Source organism: Pseudophryne corroboree, chromosome 2, assembly GCF_028390025.1.
Source record: "Pseudophryne corroboree isolate aPseCor3 chromosome 2, aPseCor3.hap2, whole genome shotgun sequence".
Classification (NCBI taxonomy): domain Eukaryota; kingdom Metazoa; phylum Chordata; class Amphibia; order Anura; family Myobatrachidae; genus Pseudophryne; species Pseudophryne corroboree.
Genome location: NC_086445.1, coordinates 247271100 through 247290826, shown reverse-complemented (window position 1 = coordinate 247290826; position 19727 = coordinate 247271100). Strand labels below are relative to the sequence as shown.

The 19727-nt window shown below is 46.8% G+C and overlaps 1 protein-coding gene across 1 annotated transcript in view; it reads right to left on the bottom strand.

Annotated features, from left to right (window-relative positions):
• The window catches only part of PA2G4 (proliferation-associated 2G4), a 153892-nt gene that overhangs the window by 68989 nt on the left and 65176 nt on the right, over window positions 1–19727 (bottom strand). The window contains exons 6-7 of the mRNA XM_063952627.1: window positions 5814–5877; window positions 4488–4566 (exon numbers count right to left, since the gene is read on the bottom strand). Of these exons, the coding sequence (XP_063808697.1) occupies window positions 4488–4566; window positions 5814–5877 (143 nt within the window). The remainder of the gene's footprint in view (window positions 1–4487; window positions 4567–5813; window positions 5878–19727) is intronic.

The window sequence follows — 19727 nt, the reverse complement described above, 5'->3', positions numbered from 1 at the left end:
TCTGCAAGGGGGCCGGCGGCGCGGCTCCGGTGACCATCCAGGCTGTACCTGTGATCGTCCCTCTGGAGCTGATGTCCAGTAGCCAAGAAGCCAATCCATCCTGCACGCAGGTGAGTTCACTTCTTCTCCCCTCAGTCCCTCGTTGCAGTGATCCTGTTGCCAGCAGGACTCACTGTAAAATAAAAAACCTAAGCTAAACTTTTTCTAAGCAGCTCTTTAGGAGAGCCACCTAGATTGCACCCTTCTCGGCCGGGCACAAAAATCTAACTGGAGTCTGGAGGAGGGTCATAGGGGGAGGAGCCAGTGCACACCACCTGATCTGGAAAAGCTTTACTTTTTGTGCCCTGTCTCCTGCGGAGCCGCTATTCCCCATGGTCCTTTCAGGAACCCCAGCATCCACTAGGACGATAGAGAAATAGGATTTTTATACCTACCGGTAAAACCTTTTCTCTTAGTCCGTAGAGGATGCTGGGGTCACATCAAGAACCATGGGGTATTGACGGGATCCGAAGGAGACATGGGCACTTTAAGACTTTGAATGGGTGTGAACTGGCTCCTCCCTCTATGCCCCTCCTCCAGACTCCAGTTATAGGAACTGTGCCCAGGGAGACGGACATTGAGGAAAGGATTTATTGTTAAACCACGGTGAGCATCTTACCAGCTCACACCTCAAGCATGCCGCTGAACGTGGCATTCAACAGAATACAAGCCAACAACATGAACAATTGCAGCACCAGGCTGACAAGAAACGTAACAACATGTGTGTAACCACAAAGAATTACTGCAGATACAGTACGCACTGGGACGGGCGCCCAGCATCCTCTATGGACTAAGAGAAAAGGATTTACAGGTAGGTATTAAAAGCCTATATTCTCATACGTCCTAGAGGATGCTGGTGTCACATCAAGAACCATGGTGTTATACAAAAGCTCTAGAATGGGCGGGAGAGTGCAGACGACTCTGCAGTACCGAATGACCAAATGCGAGGTCAACCTCGGCCAAGGTAATAAACCTGTAAAACTTAGCCAAATTGTTTGCTAAATAGCTACTCGGCAAAGTTGCAATGCCTAAACTCCCCGGACGAGCCCACCTTTCTAGTAGAATGGGCCTTCACCTATTTCGGTAACGGCAATCCTGCCGTGAGATGAGCATGCTGAATCGTACCACAGATCCAGCGCGCAACGGTCTGCTTGGAAGCAGGACACCCAATCTTGCTGGGAGCAAACAGGACAACAGAGCCTGTGTTCCTAAACGGAGCTGTCCTGGCGACATACATTTTCAAAACTCTGACCACATGCAGAGACTTCGGCTCAGCAAAGGCGTCGGTAGTCACAGGCACCACAATAGGTCGGTACATTTGGAAAGAAGAAACCACCTTCGGTAGAAATAGTTGACGAGTTTCAAAACTCTGCTCTATCTTCATGGAAGATCAAATAAGGTCTCTTGTGAGACCAGGCCGCTAACTCAAAAACTTGCCTTGCGTATGCCAAGGCCAACCTGACGACCACTTCCCAAGTGATGAATGTTAACTCCACCTTCTGTAAAGGTTCAAATCAATATGAGTGAAGGAACTGCAACACCACGTTAAGATCCCATGGTGCCACTGGGGCACAATGGAGGTTGGATGTGCAACACGCCCTTCACGACAGTCTGAACTTCTGGAAGGGAGTCCAATTTATTCTGAAAGAAACCAGATAAGGCAGATTATAATTGAGCCCAAGGTTAGGCCCGCATCCACACCGGCTTGTAGGAAATGGAGAAAACGTCCTAGCTGACAAGTCTGCCGTAGGAGTCTTCTTGGATTCACACCAAGAAATTTATTTTCCCGAACTACGGTAGTAATGTTTAGAAGTTACCCCTTTTTCCAGCCCAAATAAGCGTGGAGAACAAATACCGTGGGAATACCCTTACGGACTAGGATTTGGCGTTCAACCGCCATGTCGTCAAATGTAGCCGCGGTAAGTCCTAATACACGCACGGCCCCTGCCACAACAGGTCCTCGCGCAAAGGAAAAAGCCAGGGATCTCCTATGAGTAATTCCTGAGATCTGGATACCAAGCTCTTCTTGGCCAGCCTGAGACCATAAAGCTAGCTCGAATTTCCTTTTTATGATCCCAGAACTTTTGGAACGAGAGAAAACGTATGGAATACATATACCGACTGAAAACACCCACAGTGTCACCAGTGCATTCACTGTTCCTGTTTGAGGGTCTTGAGACGAGATGCCATCATTCCTACTTGAGGAAATCCCACCGACATGCCACTTCTCAGAAGATTACTTGGAGGAGGTTTCCCCTCTCCTGGATGGAGATAGTGTCTGCTGAGGAAGTCTGCTTCCCAGTTGTCCACTCTTGGAACGACATCGCCGACAGAGCGCTTGTAAGTTTTTCCGCCCAGCGTAAAATCCTTGTGGTTTCTGCCATTACCAATCTGCTTTGCGTTTGTAGAAAACCGTTGTAAACGGTCCTTAACTCTAGACCGTTTATGTGGTGACAAGGTTTTCTAACTTGACCATCTTCCTTGGAAGTTTTCCCCCCAGTGTGAAAATGAGGAATGTTACTTCAGCTGTATTATAAATTTATCTGTACAACACACACATATTATATATATATATATATATATATATATATATATATATATATATATATATATATATATATACACACACACACATATATACATACACACACATAAACCCCCCTGTTCGGAGCAGCAGGGTCCTCAGTGACGTTACGTCCTCCTCATACACTAATCATGCACTAAACGCTCCTTTTTTTTTGGGGGGGTGATGATCTCCTCAGGAAACATTGTCGACATAGGAAGCCGCATCTGTGTCGGTATTAGGGAGTAGTAACTGGGCAAAATAAAATTTTTGCGACCCCAAGGGGTCTGAGGGAAATATCCTCCACAGTCACTTTTACGACTTGTGACACGATTTATGCAATATATATCTATATATATTGCATAAATCTATATATATATATATATATATCTATATCTCTATCAATATATCTATATCTATATATAATCTATATCTATCTATATCTAAATATATATCTATATCTTTATCCACACACAGATAAATATACATATCTATCTATATACACACACTATATATATATATATATACACACATACATATATATGTGTGTGTGTGTGTGTGTGTGTGTGTGTGTGTGTGTGTGTGTGTGTGTGTGTGTGTGTGTGTGTGTGTGTATGTATGATAGATAGATATATACACACACACACATAGCCTTTTCTGATATGCATCACATTCAATTCTTTTACCCAGTCAGATATCGGTGGTGCAGACAGGGCCGCGCACACACGTCTGTGTCCCTAATATACTTTTCTCTTAGGAAAAACATTCATCCCCCGACCTGTTGACACACTTGTACCAAGTACTATAAGGAGTCGGCGGTGCCGACAGGGTCCCTCCCACAGCCGTTTGCGGGTAGCACTCCACCACCGACATGCTGACACACGTGTACTAAACACCCACCGACATGTAGGGGACAGACTCACAGTAAATTCTGTCAGAGACACACAGAAAGAGTTTGCCAGCTCATAACCCAGCGCTTAATAGCGGCTTTGAACACTATGCCCCAAACCTGCAACAGTTTATATTAAACATATATTTCACCACCTTTACTGCGCGCCCCACCCCCCAATTTAGCACCCTGATACTTTCAGCAGTGTGAGGGAAGACCAGCGTTTTTACAAGAGAAAATGGCGCTGGCTGTGTGAGCTAAGCTCCGCCCCCTTAATGGCGCGCTTCAGCCCCACTATTTTTTACAATAATGACACTGGCGGGGGTTAGAATTTAGTGCCTAGGCACTTATTATCCACATTGCCAGCCTTAATAAGGCTTTTTATGCTGCACAGGGTGCCCCCCCTGCGCCCTGTAGTGCCACTGTGTGTGGGGGAGCATAGCGCGCAGCACGATCACTGTGCGGTACATCAGAAGCCGTCATTGAAGTCTTCTTTTCTTCTTCTACTCACCTGTCTTCTGACTTCTGGGTCTGCAAGGGGGGTGACAGCGGGCTCTGGGAGTGAACTCCTAGGCGTACCTAGTGTTCCAAACCCTCAGGAGCTAATGGTGTCCTGTAGCCAAGAAGCAGAGCCTTTAAACTCATTAGAAGTAGGTCTGACTTCTCTCCCCTAAGTCCCACGATGCAGGGAGATTGTTGCCAGCAGGTCTCCCTGAAAATAAAAAACCTAACAAAGTCTTTTCAAAGAAACACTGTAGAACTCCTCAGTGTGCATCCAGTCTGCCTGGGCACAGATTCTAAACTGGAGTCTGGAGGAGGGGCATAGAGGGAGGAGCCAGTACACACCCATTCAAAGCCCTAAAGTGCCCATATCTCCTGCAGATCCCGTCTATACCCCATGGTTCTTGATGTGACCCCAGCATCCTCTAGGACGTATGAGAAATGTTTATTTTATCAAATATTGTATAAATAAGGCTGGAAGACGAACAAACATACTTTTGCTGGTCAGTTGGGTTTTGAATGATGGTCTTCTCTCCATCGATGACATGCTGCTTTAACTGATGAGAAAGCATCCCTGATGAGAGAGATGTACTGCTTTACATTCATTGTACATTGAAAACAAGCAAATAAAAAAAATATTTAGTAACAAATGAAAGTAAATTTTGTACATAAATTGATAGAAATTCGACATTAAACAATGTATACTTTTAGTAAAAAGAACCACTTGGCCCATTTGGTCTGCCCATGTACACACACACACACACATACTAGGGTTAAGTTTCTGTCAGGAGCCAGTTAGCCTACCAGTATATTTTTGGAGTGTGGGAGGAAACCCACGCAAGCACAGGGAGAACATACAAACCCACACAGTTAGGGCCATGGTGGGAATCGAACCCATGACCTCAGTGCTGGAGTGGACTAAACAATGTGGAAGGACTGGAGCACCAGAGTTACTCCTTTCCCCATCAGCTCTTACCTACCCGCCCAGCACTCCAGTAGTCAGTGGTGGGTGACGTAGCTCTTTTTGAAACGACAGATGCCTTATAGCCACAGGGCAGCTTGCCAATTCGGGGTGGGGGTAGACCTTTGATTGAGAGGGTCCGATTCACTTGGTGTTACCCCACAGCTACCATAAAAAGACGGAGCAACTGTTGCTCCGGTTACACGGCCAGTAGCTGCAGGCATGGAGGTACTGTGCGCTAAGTCAGCACTTTGGGCGTCCAACTCAAGCAGGACTTTAAATGGGTTTAGCCGTTTTACGTGGCTAAACCCTGTCTGTTTGGGTTGGACATGCATAGAACACGACACACAAACAATTGAATTGTGATATTTGTTTGGGTGCCTAAAGAGTCCTGTTTAGACATGGAAAATTAGAAGCCCAAACCAATAAAATGGGCCCCAGAGATGTAATGACCAAATACACCAAATAGGGTTTAGTGATTACCAGGGCTACGCTGGCCACCCTCCAAGGTACCACAGACTATAATCTAAAAGTATACTGCAGGAGAATCCCTTTTGATAAAAAGTCGCTTGAATTGATTGGTAAAAAAAAAAAAAAAAAAAACACACCCCAAAACCATCTGCTTGTAAAATACCAAGAATAATACCAGACATCATGAAACATTTTACATATATAGAATTTGTATTGATAAAACTACCATTTTATTTTACAATGGAAAATAATTTTCAATATGGTAGCCCTGGAATGTAGAAGCAGGAAATCAATACAAGTTGTATTATATCATGCCTAGATTTGACAATGGACAAAACAAAGCCTTTTCCCCAAGTCTGTTCCTTAAATCCATTTGGAGTTGTACTTGCCTTCAATTGGTACACAGTTAAAAGATGGAGAAATCTTGTTCCAAGCTTCAGTCACCTGGGTGTTCTGAAAGTGAAAAACACATTGCATTAATATGCTCCACAAAAACAAAGACACTGGGGCCAATTACATTTTTTTTGTATAGCCACCACTAGAGGGCGCCCGACTCAACAATTCTATTGTTCTGTCATTCGGCTGCCTAGCAGTTGTGGAGCTCACTTTTTTTCCGCAGACTCCTGAGGCACGAGAAAAATATTTGGGAGTTTAGACCGGTTTAGCTGTTTTAAACGGCTAAACCCGGTTTGTTTGGGCACCCATACATACCTTGTCCAAATACAACTGAATTGTGACAATTGTTTGGGCGTCTAAAAAGTCCCATTTAGATGGGATTTTTAGACGCCAAAAACAATCGAAATCAGCCCAAATGTGACAACTTCAGCCACTGACAAGCTCCTTGTTGTAATGTTTCCCACTGTAATCACCCCTTAAAGCATAGAAAAGACCGTTTTATATATAGCGTGCAGAAAGAAAAAAAAAAAAAAAAAAAAAAGCACCAATACCTCTGAAAAGGCGCGCACCCACACACAAACAGCAGAGAAGGTTAAAAGTGTTCCACATTTTTAATAAAACCTAAACCTCTCTGTTTGGATACTTGCATGCTGCTAAAAGGGCACCCCAGCAATTAATGTGTTCTTCTCCAGAGTGCCCAACCACATCTTTCTTCATGGAAATGTTAGTCCTGTCATAATGCTTCTGGATAAACTGAAAGGGACCTAGATCAATGCAGTTACAGTGGATAACCATGCATTGTGTGTGATCCTGCCAATCCGAAGCCAGAAAAACATTGCTTTCTCAGTCGATTGTTTGAGGTTGATCGTTTTGCCATTAATGGGGAGAGTCTGTTAGTTTTTCACAATCACTGGAGTTACGCAATGACAAGCTTGTTGGATTTCAGATTGGTGATATCAGGGAGCAGAGGTAGCGGAGACAGTAGGTGATTATGGGGTCTATGGACTTAGCCTTGAAGAGAAATAAAGTGGACAGAGTACCAGCCAATCAGATTCAAACTGCCATGTGACAGGTAATGTTTGAAAAATGACAGGAGCTGGTTGGCAGGAACTTGCTCTCTCTCCACTTCATGCCTCTCCATGGCTTAATAAATAGTCCCCTAGGAGAGAGAAAACGTGGTTGTAGATAATATGCTAATCAACAAGCTCCCAGAATGCTTTCAGGCACAGCCTGTAACATGGTAGTAAGTAGCCGATTGGCTGTTTCTTTATATCGATCCATTTTATCTCTCCAAGGATTTTAATATACATCTCTATGTACTGCAAAAACTGGAAAGTATTGAGAGGCTGCGAGGGGCCATGACCGGAGTTGTAGTTCATAAGAAGGTAATGTACCAGAGTGGATTAATAAGAGACACTGGGCTAAGGATGGGTAATGGTAGAACTTTTAATTCTCCTGCAGCAGCAAAGGCTCAGCTCCATACTCCGACACTGCCCACTCTTGTAACTGGATGGCACACAATGTTATATAGTAATTTCCTGTACAGGTAACCACTGTGTTCAGAACACAGCCTGGCACCTCCGACATCCAGGGATTAATGCTGGTTCTTTATGCACTGAGACATTGCTACATTTCTTCCCCAGTTATAACCAGGACAGGCAGTGGACACAATACAGGGTGATACGGGTGTAAAAGCTGTAGGTCAGGAGATGTTCTTCTGACAGTAGCAGGATGTGAGGGTTGTATTGCCTACTACTGTGCAATATCGCACGGCTGGCTGACATTCAACAAAACTACAATATTGTATTCATCACAAACTTTGTGGCCACAGTTATTAGCATTTGGCAGTAACTGAATGATTAACACATAAATCGACAGTGTTCATCACGGGCAAACTTAGTTGTAGTGCTAAACATGGACAGAAGGCTTAGCTATAGTCATATGTTTGAGAAACTATTTAGACTGCTCTAGCCTGAAACTAGTTCAGTAATGTAATTTATATTTCTCTATCGTCCTAAGTGGATGCTGGGGTTCCTGAAAGGACCATGGGGAACAGCGGCTCCGCAGGAGACAGGGCACAAAAAAGTAAAGCTTTTACCAGATCAGGTGGTGTGCACTGGCTCCTCCCCCTATGACCCTCCTCCAGACTCCAGTTAGATTTTGTGCCCGAACGAGAAGGGTGCAATCTAGGTGGCTCTCCTAAAGAGCTGCTTAGAGAAAGTTTAGCTTAGGTTTTTTACTTTACAGTGAGTCCTGCTGGCAACAGGATCACTGCAACGAGGGACTTAGGGGAGAAGTAGTGAACTCACCTGCGTGCAGAGTGGATTTGCTGCTTGGCTACTGGACACTAGCTCCAGAGGGACGATCACAGGTACAGCCTGGATGGTCACCGGAGCCGCGCCGCCGGCCCCCTTGCAGACGCTGAAGAGAGAAGAGGTCCAAAATCGGCGGCTGAAGACTCCTGAGTCTTCATAAAGGTAGCGCACAGCACTGCAGCTGTGCGCCATTTTCCTCTCAGCACACTTCACACAACAGTCACTGAGGGTGCAGAGCGCTGGGGGGGGCGCTCTGAGAGGCAAATAAAAACCTTATTAGAGGCAAAAAATACCTCACATATAGCCCACAGAGGCTATATGGAGATATTTAACCCCTGCCTAACTTCAAAAATAGCGGGAGACGAGCCCGCCGAAAAAGGGGCGGGGCCTATCTCCTCAGCACACAGCGCCATTTTCTCTCACAGAAAAGCTGGAGAGAAGGCTCCCAGGCTCTCCCCTGCACTGCACTACAGAAACAGGGTTAAAACAGAGAGGGGGGGCACTGATTTTGGCGATATTGTATATATATATAAAAGATGCTATAAGGGAGAAACACTTATATAAGGTTGTCCCTATATAATTATAGCGTTTTTGGTGTGTGCTGGCAGACTCTCCCTCTGTCTCCCCAAAGGGCTAGTGGGTCCTGTCCTCTGTCAGAGCATTCCCGGTGTGTGTGCTGTGTGTCGGTACGTGTGTGTCGACATGTATGAGGACGATGTTGGTGAGGAGGCGGAGAAATTGCCTGTAATGGTGATGTCACTCTCTAGGGAGTCGACACCGGAATGGATGGCTTATTTAGAGAATTACGTGAGAATGTCAACACGCTGCAAGGTCGGTTGACGACATGAGACGGCCGACAATCTATTAGGACCGGTCCAGGCGTCTCAGAAACACCGTCAGGGGTTTTAAAAACGCCCATTTACCTCAGTCGGTCGACACAGACACAGACACGGACACTGAATACAGTGTCGACGGTGAATAAACAAACGTATTTCTCATTAGGGCCACACGTTAAGGGCAATGAAGGAGGTGTTACGTGTTTCTGATACTACAAGTACCACAAGAAAGGGTATTATGTGGGAGTGAAAAAACTACCTGTAGTTTTTCCTGAATCAGATAAAATAAAATGAAGTGTGTGATGATGCGTAGGGTTACCCCGATAGCAAATATTGGCGTTATACCCTTTCCCGCCAGAAATTAGGGTACGTTGGGAAACACCCCTTAGGGTGATAAGGCGCTCACACGCTTATCAAGTGGCGTTACCGTCTCCAGATACGGCCGCCCTCAAGGAGCCAGCTGATAGGAAGCTGGAAAAATATCCTAAAAAGTATATACACACATACGGTGGTTATACTGCGACCAGCGATCGCCATCAGCCTGGAGATGCAGTGCTGGGTTGGCTTGGTCGGATTCCCTGACTGAAAATATTTTATTCATGTAGAGCATTTAATAGGATGCATTCTATATATATGTATGTGAGATGCACAGAGGGATATTTGCTCTCTGGCATCAAGATAAGTGCGTTGTCCATATCTCCCAGAAGATGTCAGGGACACGACAGTGGTCAGGTGATACAGATCCCATACGGCAGATGGAAGTATTGCTGTATAAAGGGAAGGAGTTATTTGGGGGTCGGTCCATCGGACCTGGGGACCACAGCAACAGCTGGGAAATCCAACCTTTTTTACCCCAAGTTACATCTCAGCTAAAAAAGACACCGTCTTTTCAGCCTCAATCTTTCCTTTCCCATGAGGGCATGCAGGCAAAAGGCCAGTCATATCTGCCCAGACAGAGGTAAGGGAAGTAGACTGCAGCAGGCAGCCCTTTCCCAGGAAAAGAAGCCCTCCACCGCGTCTGCCAAGTCCTCAGCATGACGCTGGGGCCGTGCAAGCGGACTCAAGGTGGGGGGGTAGTCTCAAGAGTCTCAGGGCGCAGTGGGATCACTCGCAAGTTGACCCCTAGATCGTACGAGTATTATCCCAGGGGTAAAGATTGGAGAGTCGAGACATCTTCTCCTCGCAGGTTCCTGAAGTCTGCTTTACCAACGGCTCCCTCCGACAGGGAGGCAGCATTGGAAACAATTCACAAGCTGTATATCCAGCAGGTGATAATCAAAGTACCCCTCCTACGACAAGGAAAAGGGTATTATTTTTCCACACTATATTGTGGTACTGAAGCCAGACGGCTTGGTGACACATAGTCTAAATCTAAAATGTTTTGAACACTTACATAAAAGGTTCAAATCGAGATAAAGTCACTCAGAGCAGTGATAGCGAACCGGAAAAAAGGGGACTATATGGTGTCCCTGGACATCAAGGATTACCTCCATGTCCAAAATTTGTCCTTCTCATCAAGGGTACCTCTGGTTCGTGGTACAGAACTGTCAATATCAGTTTCAGACGATGCCGTTTGAATTATCCACGGCACCCCGGGCCTTTTTACCAAGGTAATGGCCGAAAAGATGTTTCTTCAAAGAAAAAAGGCATCTAAATTATCCCTTACTTGCACGACCTAAAAAGGGCAAGTTCCAGAGAACAGTTGGAGGTCGGAAGAGCACTATCTAAAGTAGTTCTTCGACGGCACGACTGGATTCTAAATATTCCAGGAATCGCAGCTGTTTTCCGACGATACGTCTGCTGTTCCTAGGGATGATTCTGGACACGGTTCAGAAAAAGGTTTTTCTTCCCGAGGAAAAAGCCAAGGAGTTATCCGACCTGTCAGGAACCTCCTAAAACCAGGAAAGGTGTCTGTACATCAATGCACAAGAGTCCTGGGAAAAATGGTGGCTTTTTACGAAGCAATTCCATTCGGCAGATTCCATGCAAGAATTTTCCAAAGGGATCTGTTGGACAAATGGTCAGGGTCGCATCCTCAGATGCACCTGCGAATAACCCTGTCGCCAAGGACAAGGGTATATCTTCTGTGGTGGTTGCAAAAGGCTCATCTATTGGAGGGCCGCAGATTCGGCATACAGGATTTGATCCTGGTGACCACGGACGCCAGCCTGAGAGGTTGGGGAGCAGTCACACAAGGAAGAAACTTCCAGGGGGTATGGACGAACCTGGAAAAGTCTATTCACATAAACATTCTGGTACTAAGAGCAATCTAAAATGCTCTAAGCCAGGCGGAACCACTCCTGCAAGGAAAACCGGTGTTGATTCAGTCGGACAACATCACGGCGGTCGCCCATGTAAACAGACAGGGCGGCACAAGAAGCAGGAGTGCAATGGCAGAAGCTGCCAAGATTCTTCGCTGGGCGGAGAATCCCGTAATAGCACTGTCAGCAGTGTTCTTCCCGGGCGTGGACAACTGGGAAGCAGACTTCCTCAGCAGACACGATATTCACCCGGGAGAGGGGGGTCTTCATCCAGAAGTCTTCCACATGCTAATAAACTGTTGGGAAAGACCAATGGTAGACATGATGGCGTCTCGCCTCAACAAGAAACTGGACAAGTATTGCGCCAGGTCAAGAGATCCACAGGCAATAGCTGTGGACGCACTGGTAACACCTTGGGTGTACAAATCAGTATATGTGTTTCCTCCTCTGCCTCTCATACCAAAGGTATTGAAGATTATACGGTGAGGAGGAGTAAGAACAATACTAGTGGCTCCGGATTGGCCAAGAAGGACTTGGTACCCGGAACTTCAAGAGTTGGTCACGGACGACCCGTGCCCTCTACTTCTGAGAAGGGACCTGCTACAACAGGGTCCCTGTCTCTTTCAAGACTTACCGCGGCTGCGTTTGACGGCATGGCGGTTGAACGCCAGATCCTAAAAGGGAAAGGCATTCCAGAAGAAGTCATTCCTACCTTGATTAAGGCAAGGAAGGAAGTCACCGCGAAACATTATCACCGCATTTGGCGAAAATATGTCGCGTGGTGCGAGGATCGGAGTGTTCCGACGGAGGAATTTCAACTGGGTCGTTTCCTACATTTCCTACAATCAGGATTGTCTATGGGTCTCAAATTGAGATCTATTAAGGTTCAAATTTCGGCCCTGTCAATATTCTTCCAAAAAGAATTGGCCTCAGTTCCTGAGGTACAGACTTTTGTTAAAGGAGTACTGCATATACAGCCTCCTGTGGTGCCTCCGGTGGCACCGTGGGATCTAAATGTAGTTTTAGATTTCCTCAAATCCCATTGGTTTGAACCATTGAAAAAGGTGGATTTTAAATATCTCACATGGAAAGTGACTATGTTACTGGCCCTGGCTTCCGCCAGGAGAGTATCTGAATTGGCGGCTTTATCTTATAAAAGCCCTTATCTAATCTTCCATTCGGATAGGGCAGAACTGAGGACTCGTCCGCATTTTCTCCCTAAGGTGGTATCAGCGTTTCACCTGAACCAACCTATTGTGGTGCCTGCGGCCACTGGCGACTTGGAGGACTCCAAGTTGTTGGACGTTGTCAGAGCCTTAAAAATATACATTTCAAGGACGGCTGAAGTCAGAAAATCTGACTCGCTGTTGATACTATATGCACCCAACAAGTTGGGTGCCCCTGCTTCTAAGCAGACGATTGCTCGTTGGATTTGTAACACAATTCAACTTGCTCATTCTGTGGCAGGCCTGCCACAGCCTAAATCTGTTAAGGCCCATTCCACAAGGAAGGTGGGCTCATCTTGGGCGGCTGCCCGAGGGGTCTCGGCATTACAATTCTGCCGAGCAGCTACGTGGTCGGGGGAAAACACGTTTGTAAAATTCTACAAATTTGATACCCTGGCAAAAGAGGACTTGGAATTCTCTCATTCGGTGCTGCAGAGTCATCCGCACTCTCCCGCCCGTTTGGGAGCTTTGGTATAATCCCCATGGTCCTTTCAGGAACCCCAGCATCCACTTAGGACGATAGAGAAAATAAGAATTTACTTACCGATAATTCTATTTCTCGGAGTCCGTAGTGGATGCTGGGCGCCCATCCCAAGTGCGGATTATCTGCAATACTGTACATAGTTATTGTTAACAAATTCGGGTTATATTGTTAAGGAGCCATCTTTAAGAGGCTCTTTCTGTTATCATACTGTTAACTGGGTTTAGATCACAAGTTGTACGGTGTGATTGGTGTGGCTGGTATGAGTCTTACCCGGGATTCAAATTGCCTCCCTTATTGTGTACGCTCGTCCGGGCACAGTACCTAACTGGAGTCTGGAGGAGGGTCATAGGGGGAGGAGCCAGTGCACACCACCTGATCTGGTAAAAGCTTTACTTTTTTGTGCCCTGTCTCCTGCGGAGCCGCTGTTCCCCATGGTCCTTTCAGGAACCCCAGCATCCACTACGGACTCCGAGAAATAGAATTATCGGTAAGTAAATTCTTATTTTCTGTTATCATCAGGTATTGAAAAACACAACTGCATTTGCCATAAATTGTGTAATTTAGTGTGCAGATCTAGTAGGTTGCATCTCAGTGAAGGCTTCCTGTGTGCACAGGGCACTTCCATCCCCTTCTCTCTAAAGGGCCCTACACTATGCGATCCGCCGCCGAGCTGCCCAATGGCGGATACGGCCGACGGGCAACCCGGCGGCGGGGGGAGTGAAGTTTCTTCACTCCCCACCCCGGCTCCATAGCAGTGCAGGCAAATATGGACGAGATTTCCATATTGGCCTGCATGCACAAGCGACGGTGTACCAACGATGAACGAGTGCAGGAACACCCATCGTTCATCGCTGGTGCCTCCACACTGAAAGATATGAATGGTATCTCGTTCATTAATGAACGAGATTGTTCATATCTTTCAGTAATATCGCCCAGTGTGTAGGGCCTATAACAGGCGCAAAGTATTTCCTCTGAATCTTCTCTAGTGTGTACCCAACCTAAAGCTTAGCCATGCATCAAGCCCTGGAGCTAAGGATTGCCACTGACAGTTCAAACAATTGCACAAACCCAACTAACTTTATGAAGAAGAAAAAAAAAGGATATAATGAACAAACGTTGAATTTGTCTACAGGTACTGAAAATCTAGGCACCCTATTGGTTGAATTGTTGATGCCTGGAAGGCTCAAACAGATAAGACATTAAAGGTTAAACTACCACCTGTATTAGACTGTCCATTTTTCAGCTGTTTGCTGACTGAATCCAAACAACTTTAGAACAGAGGGCCCCAGTATACAATTATTTGGCCGATCTGCTTATAATCAGGTGACCGGCCTGATTCATTGTATAGCATGTACGAATGTTTTGGTGTTTTGACAAAACATCAGTCAACATCAAATATCTCAATCTCCCAATATCGACCAGTTTATGCATTCTCAATCTGACCATATGCCCAGGTGTAAAATTTGGGTAGCGTTTGGGTAAACCAGAATTCCCCCCCCCCCTTGGCTGATGTAATGTAATCATAAATAAAAGTATGTAGCACAGTTATCAGGACCTTCCTCTAACCTAGATGTGGGCAATAAGCGGCCCTCCAACTGCTGTACAACTACACATCCCAGTATGCCCTTCAATAGTTTTTAATATGGACCATGCTAAAAACGGTTACAGGGTTTGATGGGATTTGTAGCTCTAAAACAGCTGAAGGCTGCTTATTGCCCACCCCTGCAGTCTAGCCGAATAATCAGCTCATCGTCACGATCCAAGAAAAAAAAATAAAAAAAATAAACACCCTGCACCTAGCTTTATATTACATCTTACTGTAAGATGCATCTCCTGAGGAGCTCACAAATGCAAAACAACTTCATCTGCAGTTGTCAAAATGCAGAAGTGAGAAAAGAGCCCAGCATTCTCCACAGAAAGCCAAAAATATTTAGACTGTAAGCTCTAATGGAGCATAAACAGATGTGAATAATAAGATTTTACTTACCGGTAAATCTATTTCTCGTAGTCCGTAGAGGATGCTGGGACTCCGTAAGGACCATGGGGAATAGACGGGCTCCGCAGGAGATAGGGCACTTTAAGAAAGCTTTGGACTCTGGGTGTGCACTGGCTCCTCCCTCTATGCCCCTCCTCCAGTCCTCAGTTAGGGAAACTGTGCCCAGAGGAGATGGACAGTACGAGGAAGGATTTTTGTAAATCTAAGGGCGAGATCCATACCAGCCACACCAATCACACCGTATAACTTGTGATAAACTACCCAGTTAACAGTATGAACAACTACATAGCCACGGTTCCACCGAAAAACTATAACATAACCCTTATGTAAGCAATAACTATATACAAGTCTTGCAGAAGAAGTCCGCACTTGGGACGGGCGCCCAGCATCCTCTACGGACTACGAGAAATAGATTTACCGGTAAGTAAAATCTTATTTTCTCTAACGTCCTTGAGGATGCTGGGACTCGGTAAGGACCATGGGGATTATACCAAAGCTCCCAAACGGGTGGGAGAGTACGGATGACTCTGCAGCACCGATCGAGCAAACAGGAGGTCCTCCTCAGCCAGGGTATCAAACTTATAGAACTTTGCAAAGGTGTTAGACCCCCGACCAAGTAGCTGCTCGGCACAACTGTAATGCAGAGACCCCTCGGGCAGCCGTCCAAGAAGAGCCCACTTTCCTAGTGGAATGGGCCTTAACCGATTTCGGTAACGGCAATCCTGCCGTAGAATGCGCCTGCTGAATCGTGTTACAGATCCAGCGAGCAATAGTCTGCTTTGAAGCAGGAGCGCCAACCTTGTTGCCCATATACAGAACAAACAGAGCTTCAGTCTTCCTGATTCTAGCCGTTCTGGTCACATAAATCTTCAAAGCCCTGACCACATCCAGGGACTCTGAATCCTCCAAATCCCGTGTAGCCACAGGCAAGACAATAGGTTGGTTCATATGAAAAGATGAGACCACCTTTGGCAGAAATTGAGGACGAGTCCTCAACTCTGCCCTATCCACGTGAAAAACCAAGTATGGGCTTTTATGTGATAAAGCCGCCAATTCTGAAACACGTCTATCCGAAGCTAATGCCAACAACATGACCACTTTCCACGTGAGGTATTTCAACTCCACAGTTTTGAGTGGTTCAAACCAAGGTGACCTGAGGAAACGTAACACCACGTTAAGATCCCAAGGCACCACCGGAGGCACAAAGGGAGGCTGAATATGCAGCACCCCCTTCACAAAAGTCTGTACTTCAGGAAGAGAGGCTAATTCTCTTTGAAAGAAAATGGATAAGGCCGAAATTTGGACCTTTATGGACCCTAATTTTAGGCTCAAAGTCACTCCTGTTTGAAGGAAGTGAAGCAGACGGCCCAAAAGGAACTCCTCCGTAGGAGCAGCTCTGGCCTCACACCAAGAAACATATTTCCGCCATATACGGTGATAATGTTTTAACGTCACGTCTTTCCTAGCCTTGATCAGGGTAGGAATGACTTCCTCCGGAATTCCTTTTTCCGCTAGGATCCGGTGTTCAACCGCCATGCCGTCAAAGGCAGCCGCGGTAAGTCTTGGAACAGACAGGGCCCCTGCCGCAGCAGGTCCTGCCTTAGAGGAAGAGGCCACGGATCTTCTGTGAGCAACTCTTGCAGCTCCGGATACCAAGTCCTCCGTGGCCAATCCAGAACAATGAGGATGTTCTGACCCTGCTCATTCTTATTATTCTCAACACTTTGGGTATGAGAGGAAGAGGAGGAAACACAAAGACCAATTTGAACACCCAAGGTGTCACCAGAGCGTCTACCGCTACCGCCTGAGGGTCCCTTGACCTGGCGCAATACCGCTTTAGCTTTTTGTTGAGACGGGATGCCATCATGTCGATTTGAGGCAGTCCCCATCGATCCGTGATCTGTGCGAAGACTTCTTGATGAAGTCCCCACTCTCCCGGATGCAGGTCGTGCCTGCTGAGGAAGTCCGTCTCCCAGTTGTCCACCCCCGGGATGAACACTGCTGATAGTGCGCTTACATGGCCTTCCGTCCAGCGTAGAATCCTGGTCGCTTCTGCCATGGCCACTCTGCTCCATGTTCCGCCTTGCCGGTTTATATGAGCCACTGCCGTGACGTTGTCCGACTGAATCAGAACCGGTTTTCTCCGAAGCAATTCCTCCGCTTGACACAGGGCGTTGTATATGGCCCTCAACTCCAGGACGTTGATGTGGAGACAAGTCTCTCGGTTTGACCAGAGACCTTGGAAATTTCTTCCCAGTGTTACTGCTCCCCAGCCTTGGAGGCCTTGCGTCCGTGGTCACCAGGACCCAGTCCTGAATGCCGAACCTGCGACCCTCTAGCAGGTGATCACTGTTCAGCCACCACAGGAGAGATACCCTGGTCCTGGGAGACAGGGTGATCCTTTGATGCATTTGTAAATGGGACCCGGACCACTTGTCCAAGAGGTCCCATTGAAAGGTCCTCGCATGGAACCTGCCGAAAGGGATGGCCTCGTATGAAGCCACTATCTTCCCCAGGACCCGCGTGCAATGATGCACTGAAACCTATTTTGGTTTTAAGAGGTTCCTGACCATGGCTATGAGCTCCTGAACCTTTTCAATCGGAAGAAAAACCTTTTTCTGGTCTGTGTCTAGAACCAGGCCCAAAAAGGTCAGACGCGTTGTAGGGACTAGCTGGGACTTCGGTATACTGAGAATCCAGCCGTGTATCTGCAACGTCTTCATGGACAGAGACACACTGTCCAGCAACCTCTCCCGAGATCTCGCTTTTATGAGATATGGGATACTTGTGACCCCCTGCCTGCGCAGGAGCACCATCATTTCCACCATTACCTTGGTGAAAATCCTCGGGGCCGTGGAAAGCCCAAACGGCAACGTCTGAAATTGGTAGTGATAGTCCTGCACTGCAAATCTCAGGAACGCCTGATGAGGGGGGAATATCGGAACATGAAGGTATGCATCCTTTATGTCCAGGGACACCAATCCCCCCCCCCCCTCCAGGCTGGCGATGACCGCCCTGAGTGATTCCATCTTGAACCTCTTTAAGTACAGGTTCAGAGATTTTAGGTTTAAAATGGGTCTGACCGAACTGTCCGGTTTCGGAACCACAAACAGGGTCGAGTAATATCCCTCTCCTTGCTGGAGATGAGGAACTGTGACAATCACCTGTTGAATATACAATTTTTGGATTGCCAACACTAGCTCCCTCTCTGACGGGGAAGCCGGCAGAGCCGATTTGAAAAACCGGCGAGGAGGCAAGTCTTCGAATTCCAGCCTGTATCCCTGAGAAACAATCTCTAATGCCCAGGGATCCACCTGCGAGTGAACCCAGACGTGGCTGAAAAACCGAATACAAGCCCCCACTAGATCTGCCTCCCCCCGGGAAGCCCCAGCATCATGCGGTGGACTTTGCAGAGGCAGGGGAGGACTTTTGCTCTTGGGAACTAGCTGTGTGCAGCTTCTTTCCCCTACCTTTCCCTCTGGCAACAAAGGACGATACCCGTACCTTTTTGTTTTTATTGGAACGAAAGGACTGCATTTGATAATGAGGTGCCTTTTTTTGTATGCTGCGGGGGGACATAAGGTAAGAAATTCGACTTACCAGCCGTAGAGACAAGGTCCGAGAGGCCGTCTCCAAACAACTCCTCCCCTTTGTAAAGGCAAGGACTCCATATGCCGCTTTGAATCGGCATCTCCCGTCCACTGTCGGGTCCACAAGAGCCGCCTAGCAGAAATAGACATAGCATTTATTCTGGAGCTTAATAAACAAATGTCTCTCTGAGCATCTCTCATATACAAGGCAGCATCTCTGATATGCTCTATGGTCATTTGAATAGCATCCCTGTCTAAGGCGTCAATCTCCATAGATAAGGAATCTGCCCATGCCACAACCGCACTACAAACCCCGGCCAACGCCATAGCCGGTCTAGCAATAGAACCGGAATGAGTAAATGTGCTTCAAGGTAATTTCCTGTCGGCGGTCAAGCCGTATCCGGAGAAGGCAGTGCCACCTTTTTAGACAAGCGTGTCAGCGCCTTGTCAACTTTAGGCGAAGATTCCCAGCGTATCCTATCAGTTTGTGGAAAAGGATACGCCATAAGAATCCTTTTGGGAACTTGTGGTCTCCTATCCGGAGATTCCCAAGCCTTTTCGCACAATTCACTTAATTCAAATGAGGATGGAAAGGTGACTTCAGGCTTTATCCCTTTATACATGTGTACCCTCGTGTCAGGGACCGGGGGTTCTTCAGTAATATGCAAAACCTCTTTAATGGCAATAATCATGTACAGAATACCTTTTGCCACATTCGGCTGTAATTTTGCATCTTCATAGTAGACACTAGAGTCAGTATCTGTGTCATCGATCTGGGATATGGTGCGCTTCTGAGACCCCGAAGGGCCTGGCGCCACAGGGACAGGCATGGACTGGCTACCTGACCGATCCCTAGCTTCTGCCTTGTCTAACCTTTTATGCAATAGATTAACATTTGCATTCAAGACATTCAGCATATCCACCCATTCCGGTGTCGGCGTTGCAGACGGCGACATGACATTCAAGCACTCCCCCTCCACATTAAGCGAGCCTTCCTCGTCAAACATGTCGACACACGCGTACCGACACTTCACACACACACACAGGGAACCTCTTTCCTGAAGACAGTATCCCTGTCAAGGCCCTTGATAGAGAAAGAGAAAGAGAAAGAGAAAGAGAGAGAGAGAGAGAGAGAGAGAGAGAGAGAGAGAGAGAGAGAGAGAGAGAGAGAGAGAGAGAGAGAGAGAGAGAGAGAGAGA